The 13,621-nt window shown below is 40.7% G+C and overlaps 1 protein-coding gene across 3 annotated transcripts in view; it reads left to right on the top strand.

Moving 5' to 3' along the window:
- orc1 (origin recognition complex, subunit 1) overlaps positions 1–13,621 on the top strand; it is a 54,477-nt gene that overhangs the window by 30,317 nt on the left and 10,539 nt on the right. For 2 of the 3 annotated variants that reach the window (XM_061780011.1, XM_061780010.1), the window contains exons 10-13: positions 131–302; positions 2,440–2,547; positions 4,432–4,581; positions 11,448–11,567. In XM_061780011.1, coding sequence (XP_061635995.1) covers positions 131–302; positions 2,440–2,547; positions 4,432–4,581; positions 11,448–11,567 — 550 coding nt within the window. The remainder of the gene's footprint in view (positions 1–130; positions 303–2,439; positions 2,548–4,431; positions 4,582–11,447; positions 11,568–13,621) is intronic. The other variant, XM_061780012.1, reaches the window with a different exon arrangement.

Here is a 13,621-nt window from a genome sequence, read left to right as displayed (position 1 = left end):
TGACAATGTGTTAAACAAAACTCTAATACTTTACAGATGCACTTTATATGATGGTATAATTAAAGCCACGACCCTGCATAATCAAAATAACTTGGTCGACTTGTGTGACTTTGGAACTGGTGTGTTTTAGGTGTATGTATATCTCAGGTGTGCCAGGGACGGGGAAGACTGCAACAGTGCATGAGGTGATTCGCTGCCTGCAGAATGCAGCAAACATTAATGAGATCCCATCATTCCGCTTCATCGAGATCAACGGTATGAAGATGACGGACCCTCATCAGGCCTATGTTCAGATCCTTGAGGTGAATACTGTGTTCAGTAAGTGTTTGTCTTGTAGCATATAGTCATATCAGACTAATATTAGTTATTGCCAAGAATGTGTGCAAACTCAAATTGACTTGGTATGATACATTTGGGGTGGGATAAACTTTTTTTTTTTTTTTTTTTTCCATTATTATTTTGTCCTGTTCGCCTGTTAGGTCAAGCAGAATGGAGGATCTGTATCCCTTTTATGCCGGAACAGTTTTACTGTGTCACAGTGGAGTTTTTAAGCTACCGCTGTGGTTTCATAGTATTATCATTGTTTATTGAGAGGGTTAGGGTAAAAATATTGATTCATCCATGCATTGCAATACTTCCCCCCCGCAATTCAGTATTGATTCAGCAAATCCTGTGAATCGATTCACCTCCTGGCCAGTGAGAGGCCCTTTGTGTGTGATTGGCATTGTATAGACAGAAGCTGCACCCAAACAACAACAAAATGCAGACGAAAGCAAGCAGCTGCGGCAGCAACAGCGTGAAGTAACCGACTTCTACATAAATCTGACGCTTTTGCTCATTTTGGATTCCCCTGTAAATCTAGAACACAGGAAATGTACAAAAGACACTCAAACCACAATACGCAATACCAACACGAAAACACGTCAGAAGTCGCCGTACCGGAGCTGTACACCGAGTTAAGACAGTGGTTTCGGAGTCGTTGAATTCCGCAGTCTTGCATGTGATGGTTGGAATTCCAAAGCGACTGAACCCTACGTAACTATGACTTCTCATTGCATTTCTAACGAGGGGGAGCAGGTGTTCTGCAGACTAGAGACCTGCACAGAAGCCACTCAGGGAGGGAGCGATGTCGCGAACTTTTTGACAGAGGCAATAAATAAATGAATGGGGTTTGAAAAAGGAAGTACTGGCAATCATCACAATTCAGGAAGCATGCTACTTACTCAAAAACCGTGCAAATCATAATAGTCACCCTAATAAGTAAAGAAATATTGTTCAAGTATGCATGCACTTTTAATATGAAGCTGTCATGTTTCTGTACTCCATATGCGCAAATATTGTCTACTTTTTTTTTTTTTTGGACAATTTCCAAGAGGAAATAAACATTTAAGTTTACATGCACTTTACCTTTTCAGTGATTATACACCTGTCATGTTTTTTTACTTTTGTACTCCATATGCTCAAATAGGTTATCTGCAACTTTTCATTTTCTGTTATTGCTCAAAAAATGTCACGTGACATACAACAATATCTTTTTGTTTTTGTTTATTTCTACTACATACTGAATCAATATCGGAGTATTTATCAAATATCAAATCGCAACCTAAAGAATCAAAATTGAATTGAGTTGTGAGGTTCTTAAATGTCCAGCCCTACGATACATACCAAAAGTACAGAGAGAAAATACTATGAAAACCCCCTAGAGGCCAAGACCCTCAACAAGTTGCAAAAATCTCTGGCTAAAAAATACCCCCATAAATTTTTTTTAAAATTGTTTATTATTATTAATATTTTTTTTTTTTTTTTTTTTTTTTTACTGTGAGCCACTTGGGTACTGATTAATGCGAAGCGCTATCGGTTTGATACACACTTCTCAAATTTTCTCTAATTACGTCTAATTATGTAACGTAACCTTTTTTGGTCTCTCTGTGTTTTGCCTTTTTTAGCGATTACAATCTGTACTGTCACAGTAAAACTTCTGATTCTATGAGAGAGAAAATACATTTCCATTATCTTTTCTGACAGTATTGTAGTACTGGTCTTGTTGCTTTGGCTACATATTCTAAAATGAACAACACACAAAGACATTAAATGAAATATAAAGATAACATGCGTGGTAGGTTAATTGAAGACTTTAAATTTTCTATGGGGTTTAGGTCTGTACACTGGCAAAGCCACTCCATGACCTTAATGTGCTCCTTCTTTAGCCACTCTTTCATTGCCTTGGTTGTGTGCTTTGTGTGTTGTGTGTCATTGTCATATTTATATATATATATATATATATATATATATATATATATATATATATATATATACACACACACACATATATATATATATATATATATATATATATATATATATATTTATGTCTTTATAAATGTATTTTGAACGGTTTTATTGAATTTAAATGCCGACATGTTTTGACTGTTTCTACAGAAACTAATTAGTCAAACGGCTACAGCTGATCATGCAGCTTCCCTACTGGAGAAGCGATTCAGCAACCCTGCTCCCAGAAAGGAAACCACTGTGCTGTTGGTGGATGAAGTAAGAACGTTTTTTTATGATCTTTTATCATTTTGGGGGGTTCCCCGCAAATGTCTTAATATCAACCCAGATGTGTTTTTATCAATTATTATTTATTATTTTTTTTATTTAAAAAAAACAAATACCAAAAAAAAAAAAGACATAATTTTAAAGAGATAATTTTAGACAAACATAGTTCTGGTCAGAAGTTTACAAACACTAATCATGGAATGAATGCCATTTACAATATTAATAGATTTATTTAATCTTTCTTTTTCCAGGATGGAATGATTGGACAACTTATATGATTTTAATGATTTTGAAAACAATAATTGGTTGCACAGTATGAATTTATTTTGGATTTTCTCTGATCTGCACAGTGTCAGAATTGTATAGAGAGCATCAAATATATACAAGAACTCCCACAATTTTGCGTGTCCTGGGTCGTCCCAGGCGGCCTCCTCCCAGGTGGACATGCCCGGAACACCTCACCAGGGATACAGTCTAATCAGATGCCCAATTCACTTCATCTGGCTCCTCTTGATGCGGAGCAGTTCTATTCTGAGCCCCTCACGTATGACAGAGCTTCTCACTCTTACCTCTAAGGGAGAGCCCCAATACCCTGCGGTGGAGACTCATTTCGGCCTCGTGTATCTGTGATCGTCTTCTTCATCACGATGCACACCTTGTGACCATAGGTGAAGGAGGGAGCGTAGATTGACTGGTAAATTGAGTGCGTTGCCTTTCATATCAGCTCCTTTTTCACCATGACAGACATTGCACCAAGCCGCCTGTTTGAACCCCTGCTCCATTCGTCCCTCACTCTTGAACAAGACCCCAATATACTTGAACTGCTCCACTTGGGGCAGGATTTAATCTCAGACCTGGAGAGGACATGCCACCCTTTTCATGAGGACCACGGCCTCAGATTTGGAGGTGCTAATTCTTATCCCAACTGCTTCACATTCGGCTGTGCAAATTCAAAGATTGCGGTATGATGAAGCCAACAGAAACAACATCTGCGAAAATCAGAGGTGTAATACTGAGTCAACCAAACTTGTTGCACAAAAAGGGTTTGGTTGATGCCTTGGGAAGGCCATTCCATATTTTTATGTTGGCCTGCTTTATCCATTCCAAAACCAGTTGTCATGTGTGATTGAGATTCTTTGTCCTTTTGGAAGAGCCAATTGTGTGGAAGACCCCTATCTCACTGGCCAAGAGACTAGTTGATGATCTGATGGTGACTCGAGTCTCCGTTGATTGCAGAGACATCCCCGTGACATCTCCTGGAGATTAGCCGAGTTGCCAAGGAGTCGCGGTGAAATGAAACGTTTGATTTCATTGTAGACCTTTTAGCGATTCCTCTAAATGCTCACAGTAGAGAAAAATCTTTACGTAGCCGAATGTCACTAAACTGTGAGCAGTCATCACCAAAGTTTTTATGGACATCACTACCTATGCCCACTTCAACCTCTGAAAATATTAGAACTATTGCCCCAATATCTTGGATTTTATGGACGTTAACGTGTTTTCCCCATTAGAGGACTGTCCTGCGGCTCAGCACGCACACACAAACACATTGTATACATTATATATATATATTTAATAAATATGTAGACCTACATCAGTGACTTCCGGGTGAGTTGGTTTTCACGTTGTCTGGAGACGTCTCCCAGACTTCTTTTTGGTGAGAGCGCGGGCAATATTTTGGTCTTCTGGGTCCCGGAGTACCCGTCACTGATCAGTCTTGCTAGTCTCTGCGTCGTGTCCCCCAGTGAGATATAGGGGTAGAATGTCAAATAGCTAGAGTGAAACATAACTGAATATAAACTTTTGCCCACAACTGTCGATGCAATTAAATGTTCGGCCTCAATGAAGTTTAACACATGTCATTTTTATCTGTAGTTGGACCTCTTATGGACCAGAAAGCAAAACGTGATGTATAACCTTTTTGACTGGCCAACGCGTCGGCATTCTCGCCTGGTGGTTCTGACCATCGCAAACACTATGGACCTGCCAGAGAGGATCATGATAAACAGAGTGTCCAGCAGACTGGTGAGCAGTACAGCCCAAAGTACAGACTGAGTTGAAAAATTAACTATAATCCAAAAGCTAATTTGGTGAGCTCCTGTATGACAGTTGTTTGAAATTGTTGTGATTGGGTGAACGAGGTGACAAAAGCGCTTTGAGAACCTTGAATACCTTGTTACAATAAGCACATATACAAGTGAATTCCATTTTGTAAAATGACCGTAATTGTGTTGAAAATTATGTGTGTGGTGAGTGACTTCAAACTTAAGGTATAGTAATGTTTCATATACAGTGGTACCTCGAGTTACGAACTGAATTGGTTCTTGAACAGGATTTGTAAATTTAAGTTTGTAAATCGACAATTTTCTCATAAATAATGTCAACGTGGTTTCAGGCTTGACAAAATTCCCTATTTTAGTGAAAGGGTTAACCGTAACCAAACTTTGAATACAATATAAAGCTATACACTACTGGATACCAAACATGACGAGGGGTAATTGATCAAAAATGTCTTTAAGAAACAATTCAACAACAATACAACAGCAGAACTGTCCTACATCACCAATATGGAGCTGCCCTGCCGACACGCACCGAAGCAGTGCCACGAGTCCCTCTGGTGCGTTCACAGCCAATCTGAAATCACAAAACCCCTTAACATAAACAACCAAGTTGTGACAATTCTGCACAATAAAAAATAAAATCCACTTTACCATGAGGCATGGGCTGCTGTTCACAAGAAGAGTCCCCTTCTGACGAGACTGCTTTCTTGGTTCCCTCTCTCTTCCCCTCCTCTTTGGACTGGAACCAAACTGAGCCTCACTTAGTCCTCAATGCACCAAGAACCTATCCAGTGAGACCTGTTTCTTTTGGAGCTTTAAAGTTAATCTGTCGTGACCCATTACGTTCTCATTAAAAAGAGTGAGGGTTCTACTGGCCGCTGTCTGGTCTTTTTCCACCAACCAAACATTTCCTTAATTTTAACTGAAGGGATATCAACGACGGTGTCTCTCTGACGAAATCTCCTCCGCAGCCGCTTTCTGTTCTTCCTCGTGAAGACACAGAAGCTCATCTGTTGTCAACTTGGCGTTGTGCTCCTCGACCAAACTCCTCCACGTCATGCTTGTCCACGTCCAACCCAATTGTGTTGCCGGGGACCCAGGCTCCTCGACAACTGATTCAGGAGTGGGTTTCCCTCAATGTCCCTTTCAGCCATAGATGCAGGCCACAGCTTCCTCCACACAGTTTTGAGTCCTTTTTTTCACTTTAGTCCAGCTTGGGTGTCTGATGTGATATCAAAACATCTCTGAAATAACGCTTTTATGTATAGCGATGACAAGCTGATCCATTGGTTGAATGAGAGGAGTGTTGGGTGGCAGGAACTTTATGGTAATGGGCAACTCCAACAAAGCCTACTCCATGCCTGGGGGATTGTCCATGAGTAACACCGCCTTCAACGAAAATCCTTCGTCCAACATATATTTTTGACTGTAGGGCCAAAGACACAGTTTACCCACTCACAAAATATTTTCCCCGTTATCCATGCTAAAGGTTTTAGTGCATGCTGGAAAAGCAACCAGAAAATATAAACTGGTACAAGTTAGAGCTAGTTGAGCCTGCTGGAGTTGCTGGCACCAATGGATCCGCAGATGTGTCACAGTTCGAGGACCTTCAGATGTAGGTGTATGAAGATGTCAAGAATCAGAATCAGCTTTATTGGCCAAGTATGCTACAAGACACACAAGGAATTTGCCTCCGGTAGTTGGAGTCACTCTAGTATGACAATCAACAGCCACTATGACAAAATATACTTTTAGGATATAAAAAACACGTGGCAATGCTGATGTAATGGCATTGTGCAAATGAGTCCTCAGGCAATTTAGAGCAATTTAAAGTGACTTAACAGTGCAATGATCTGGTACAGTGACGATTGTGCAAATGGTGCAGTTCTCAAACACATAAGTCGCCAGTAGTAATCAACAACAGTATGCAAATAGTGCAGGGTGATAAAACAGTGAGTGCAGGAATAATGTAGAAGTCTTGCAACAGAGATTTACAAAATTGGCAGCATGTTAGAATGAAATTGTAATTGTAGGATTTTGCATGCCTTTGTCTTAGTTCTGATAGCGTGCAAGTCCTCAAGAGTGGGTAGTGGGTACCGAGATGTTGTTCAGCAGTCTTGACTTCGCGTTGCAGTCTGATTTTTGTCATGGTGGCAGCATCAAACCAGACTATGATTGATAAATACAGAACCGATGCAATGACTGCTGTGTAGCACTCCCTCAACAGCTCCTGTGGCAGGCTGCGCTTCCTCACAAGCCGCAAGAAGTACGTCCACTGCAGGGCCTTTTTGAGGATGGAGTTTATGTTGGTCTCCCACTTCAGGTCCTGAGAGGACTGTAATTCCCAGGACCTTGGTTGACACAGGGCAGATGGACAGTGTGAGGGGCAGCTGTGGCGAAGGTTATTTCCTGAAGTCCACGATCATACCTACTGTCTTTTGAGCGTGTTCAGCTTCTGGTTGATTTGGCCACACCAAAGCTCCAGCCCGCTCTACTTCCTGTTGATACGCAGACTCGTCATCTTTTTTGATGAGGCCGATGACTGTGGCGTCGTCTGCAAACCTCAGGAGTTTGACAGCCAGGTACGTGGAGGTGCAGTGTAGCGAGAGAAGAGTAACGTAGCGAGGACACATCCTTGGGGGTCCCAATGCTGATGGTGCGTGTGGATGAGATGGTGTCCCACAGCCTCACCTGCTGTGTCCTGCCTGTCAGGAAGCTGTAAGTCCACTGGCAGGTGGCAGGCGAGACGCTGACCTGGAGGAGCTTGGAGAAAAGGAGTTCAGGGATGATGGTGTTGACCACAGAGCTGAAATCCATGAACAGGATCCTCGCCTAGGTCCCTACACCGTCGAGGTATTCCAGGGTGAAGTGCAGTTCTATGTTGACTGCGACATCCACAGACCTGTTTGATCGATAGGCAAACTGCAGGGGTCCTGTGACACTCTTGAGGTGGTCCAGCACTAGGCATTCAAAGGACTTCATGACCACAGATGTCAGGGTGATAGGCCTGTAGTCATTCATGTTTGAAATTGCAGGTAAATAGCAACATCCATCCATTTTCCATACCGCTTATCCTCACTAGGGATTCGGGTGTGCTGCCGCCTTTCTCCGCTGACTCTCGGCGAGAGGCGGGGTACACCCTATACTGGTCGTGAACCAATCGCAGGGCACATATAGACAAACAATCATTCACACTCACACCTATGGGTATTTTTAGAGCCGTCAATTAACCTACCATCAATGTTTTTGGAATGTGGGAGGAAAACCGGAGGATCGAGAGAAAACCCACGCAGGCACAAGGAGAACATGCAAACTCCACGTCGGCGAGGCCGGATTTGAAACAGTACTCAGAACCGTGAGGGAGATGTGCTAACCAGTCGTCCACCGTGCCGCCATAAATAGCAACAGTGAAACAGAAAGGCATAATTGTTTGACAACGTTGGAGCGCCTTACAACACACTGTGCTGTGGCGATATAATAAGACCGGCTCGTTGAACGTAATTTTGAGTGATAATTTTTGTTTCTGTACCGTGCCTTCAAAATATGTCATGTGAAAATGGTCAGTGGCGCTAAAAGTTTTGAGAACCGCTTTTTATTTTATATTGTGCATTGTTGCATCTCAGTGCAATGTCAATAGTTTTAACAGTGTAATTTATTTATTCTTTAAAGCATTATTTGTGCAATTGTAATGCCTTGATTTTAGTAAGTATATATGTATAAGTATAAAAGTATTGGAACTGCAAGGTCAATTACTTTGTTTTTGTTGTATGCTGAAGACATTTGGGTTTCAGATCAAAAGATGAATATGAGACAAAAGTTCAGAATTCCATATTTTATTTCATGGTATTTACTTCTACGTGTATTAAACAACTCGGGACAGAGCACCTTTTGTTTGAAGCCACACACTTCAAGTGAGCAAAAGTATTGGAACAGACACTATTAAATTGAAGTCATTTGTTGTGTTGGCAGTTTGTTTTGGGTCATTGTTTTGTTGCATGATGAAGCTTCTCCCGATTAGTTGGGGTGCATTTCTCTCTAAATTGCCAGACAAAATTGTTTTATAGACTAATGAATTCATTCCACTGCTACCATCATGAGTTACATCATCATTAAAGACTCGTGAGCCTGTTCCAGAAGCAGCCTTGCAAGCCCAAGCCACGGCATTACCTCCACCATGCTTCACAGATGAGCTTGTGTGGTTTGGATCATAAGCAGATCCTTTCTTTCTCCATACTTTGGCCTTCCCATCAGTTTGGTAGAGGTTAAGCTTGGTCTCATCAGTCCATAAAACTTTGTTCCGAAACCTTTTCTGCTCATCTCTGTACTTCTTTGCAAAATCCAATCTGGCCTTCCGTGTGGTTTGCATCTTGTGGTATAGCCTGGATATTTCTTCTCTCAAAGTCTTCTTCGAACAGTGGCTTGTGATACCTTCACCCCTGCCCTGTGGGGGGTTGGCAGTGATGTCACTGACTGTTGTCTTTTGGTGTTTCTTCACAGCTCTCACAATGTTTCTGTCATTAACTTCTGTTTGGTGTCTGTTGCACCATACGTCAGTCGTTTTTCTTTTTCAGGACAAATTGTTGTATTGGCTACGCCCAATGCTTGTGCAATAGCTCTGATTGATATTCCCTATTCTCTCAGCTTCAAAATGGTTTCCTTTTCTCCCATAGACGGCTCTCTGGTCTAAATGTTTACTTCACAGCAAATGCAGTTTTCACAGGTGAAACCCAAAGCCAAAAACAAGCATCTAATGTTTAAGTAGTAAATCTAAAATGCATCACCTGAGCAACTAGAAGTACCCTGTCAGTCACGTTCCAATACTTTTGATCACTTGAAAAGTGGGTGGCTTCAAGCAAAAGGTGTTCTATACTGAGTTATTTAACACATCTACATGTAAATTCCATGAAATAAAAGCTGGAATTCTAAACTTTTGTCTCAGATTCATCTTTTAATTTGAAACCCAAATGTCTTAAGGATACAACAAAAATATAAAAAATACTTTTGGAGGGAACTGTATATGAATTTCAAGTCACTCGTTTAGAGTTGGAAATTGGCACGTTGTGTTAAACAAATAAAACAATACAATGATTTGGAAAGCATGGTCAACCTATATTTAATTGAATACACTACAAAGATAAGATAGTCAATGTTCAAACTGATAAACTTTATGGCTTTTAGCAAATAATCATTAACTTGGAATTTTATGGCTGCAACACGTTCCAAAAAAGCTGGGACAGGTGGCAAAAAAGACTGAGAAAGTTGAGGAATGCTCATCAAGCACCTGTTTGGAACATCCCACAGGTGAACAGGCTAATTGGGAACAGGTGGGTGCCATGATTTGGTATAAAAGGAGCTTCCCTGAATTGCTCAGTCATTCACAAGCAAAGATGGGGCGAGTGTGTGAGAAAATAGTCAAACAGTTTAAGGACAATGTTCCTCATCGTACAATTTAGAGATTTCATCATCTACGGTCCATAATATCATCAAAAGGTTCAGAGAATCTGGAGAAATCACTGCACGTAAGCGGCAAGGCCGAAAACCAACATTGAATACCCGTGACCTTCGATCCCTCAAGCGGCACTGCATCAAAAACCGACATCAATGTGTAAAGGATATCACCACATTGGCTTTTGAACACTTCAGAAAACCAATGTCAGTAAATACAGTTCGGCGCTACATCCGTAAGTGCAACTTGAAACTCTACTATGCAAAGCAAAAGCCATTCATCTACAACACGCAGAAACGCCGCCGGCTTCTCTGGGCCCGAGCTCATCTAAGATGGACTGATGCAAAGTGGAAAAGTGTTCTGTTGTCCGACGAGTCCACATTTCAAATTGTTTTTGGAAATTGTGGATGTCGTGTCCTCTGGGCCAAAGAGGAAAAGAACCATCCGGACCGTTATGGATGCAAAGTTCAAAAGCCAGCATCTGTGATGGTATGGGATCGTGTTAGTGCCAATGGCATGGGTAACTTACACATCTGTGAAGGCACCATTATTGCTGAAAGGTACATACAGGTTTTGGAGAAACATATGCTGCCATCCAAGCGACGTCTTTTTCATGGACGCCCCTGCTTATTTCAGCAAGACAATGCCAAACCACATTCTGCACGTGTTACAACAGCGTGGCTTCATAGTAAAAGAGTGCATGTACTAGACTGGCTTGCCTGCAGTCCAGACCCTGTCTCCCATTGAAAATGTGTGGCGCATTATGAAGCGTAAAATACGACAACGGAGACCCCGGACTGTTGAACAGCTGAAGGTGTACATCTTGTCTTTGTTGTGTATTCAATTAAATATAGGTTGAACATGATTTGCAAATCATTGTATTCTGTTTTTATTTAACAACGTCCCAACTTCATTGGAATTGGGGTTGTAGAATACTTTTTCCCTGTCATTTCACATAATTACACACAACTTAATTTCTGATCTTATTTGTTCTACTTTCTTTGTATGCATGGATTACTTAGATTGTTCCCAACATCTGGTGAAATTTTCATGTCAATAGCACCTTTGGAAATATATTTAATGAGGAAAAATGGTGGCGTGTTAAATACTTATTTCAGCCGCTGTAACATTGCTTTAGTTGTCACTGATGGTGCCTGCTTGATGGTCGGGCACTGCAAAGGCATGTGTCCAAGTGTGAGGGACAGAGAGAATTGGAAGTACAATTTGAAAGTTCCGGATCAAAGGTTAATCATTGAACAAGCTGCTATTTTAAACATATGAAGAGAAAGCCACATCAGCCATTTTTGCAACTAAAACTTAATTACATTTCGCACCCCCAAAAATTGTATTCAAAATTGTTTTTGGGGATTTTCTTTTTGTTCCAGGGTTTAGCCCGGATGTCATTCCAGCCTTATGGATTCAAGCAGTTGCAACAGATCATCATGTCCCGGTTAAACAAAGTCAAGGCCTTTGAGGAAGATGCTTTGCAGCTGGTGTCCAGGAAGGTGATGACCAGCACTCAATATCCTACTTCAAAATAAGCCCCTTTTCTACCAACCAGCCCAGGACTTTGTGTTCCTGGTAGCAGGAGTTCCTGGGAACTAGAGGTTCTTGTGACACATGTGGTTTACATTTCCACCATACCCATTTGTTCACGGTAGCTTAACCAAATGAGACTGACGTACTGTGTTCCTCATTATTGACACCTACTGGATCTAAATATATATATATATAATATATTAGGGATGCACTGATACAAAACTCACAGTTCAGTTCGATACTCGGTTCAATATTTTTTTGATACAAAGAGAAATTTTCTTGCCTTTTGTAACGTATTTTATTATTATTATATTATTATAACTAATTTAATTTACCATCATTTAAAAATAATAATGAAACAAAATTAATGTATCGAGTGCATTCTTAGCAACAGAGTATATTTTACAAATAAATAGCTCCTTTAAAAAATAAGTTATACCACAAGTAGCCCAGCAACTGTTACAGTATTGCCAGTATATACATGGCATTGTCATTCGTCACAGGTACATCTCAATAAATCAGAATCGTGCCAAAAGCTTAAATTATTTAGGTAGTTCAAAAAGGGAAATTCATTGAGATGCACTAAACACACTCGGTTAAATATTTCATCATTTTTTTCATATATATACTTATCATTTTGATGATTATAGCTTACAGAAAACAACAGCCCCAAATTCACCATCTCTAGAAACTAGAATATTATGTAATAAAAATTCAACAAACAATGAAAATGATTTTTTATGTAGAATTTAGGCAGGCATTTGCACTCAAAGTATTTTCCATAGCTTTCAATGAATCTATATAACGCATGAGTACCGAAATAAATGTACTCTTCTACCATATTCTAATTTATTGAGATGTACATGTACATTTGGTCGCACTAACTTCTAATGCTCCACAGCTACTGTCAGACCTTCGACTATCAAGAAGGCATTTCTGAAGAACGTTGCTTTTCATCTCCAATTCCGCAGCAATATAGTGCTGTCACCTTTAAGTAGCTCTGCGTATCTCTCGATGTCCAGCCATCTGAGGTCAGAGCAACAGCGAAGGAATTTTATAACGGGGCTCAAATGTCCACTCAGCAACATGTTATGAAACCAGGCGTTGTCCACGATTTAGAAAAGTGTCGACTGCAATAACAGGAGCAATAGGCCAGTCAATTTATTTTGCCCTCTTTGAATCATGCTGTCCAAATAAGTCTGATAAAGTTTGTAGGATGTGTGCTCCTTGTTTTTGTCTGGCTCTTATTTTCTAATTGGGTTGATGTCGGTGTAAATGTGATGTCATGTCTGTTGTATTTCCACTGACATATAGTAGTTAAGCATTGTGTGACATTTGCGACATACTGTTGTAACGGACACTCCATTAAAGATGACACCCAGCACCCCCAGTCTCGTGCTGTTCCGCATAGCCGCCTCGGGAGACGACCACGGGGATGCTAGATTCAACTTGGCACACAGATGCTAAGTGAATTACAAGCCTGAGCATCAAAGCGGAGACACAGACGTCTCCGTTCTGTCAATTGACTGTCTGTTGTCGTACTAGAGCAGCTCCAACTACCGGAGACAAATTCATTGTGTTTTTGGACATACTTGGCAAATAAAGATGATTCTGATTGACAGAGAACACTTTTGAGACATAAAGATATTGACAAAAAACAGTCACAGAGCAATAAAGGGTTGCTAGTTATCTGGTAATGCCGGTACATTTTTTATTTTTTTTATTTTTTGACAATTGTGCAAAAAGATACAGTCCTCTAGCACTTAGAGCAGTTCGAAAGACAAATATTGCAATAGTCCGGTGCAATGACCATGATGCAAAGGGCGCCGAGACTTCAAGCGAGTAGTGCGATAATCTGCGACAATGTTGATTGTGCAAATGTTGCAGATACTCCTCAATCGTTGTGCAAATGGAGCAGATGCTACTCTGGCATGAGTGGCCAGTATTGGTCAACAACAGATATGCAAATAGTGCACCGTGGCGAGACTACTACAGCAAATGCACGAGTAATGTATAATTG

The sequence above is a fragment of the Phyllopteryx taeniolatus genome, chromosome 7, assembly GCF_024500385.1.
Source record: "Phyllopteryx taeniolatus isolate TA_2022b chromosome 7, UOR_Ptae_1.2, whole genome shotgun sequence".
NCBI lineage: Eukaryota > Metazoa > Chordata > Actinopteri > Syngnathiformes > Syngnathidae > Phyllopteryx > Phyllopteryx taeniolatus.
This window is presented reverse-complemented; position numbering and strand designations above follow the sequence as displayed.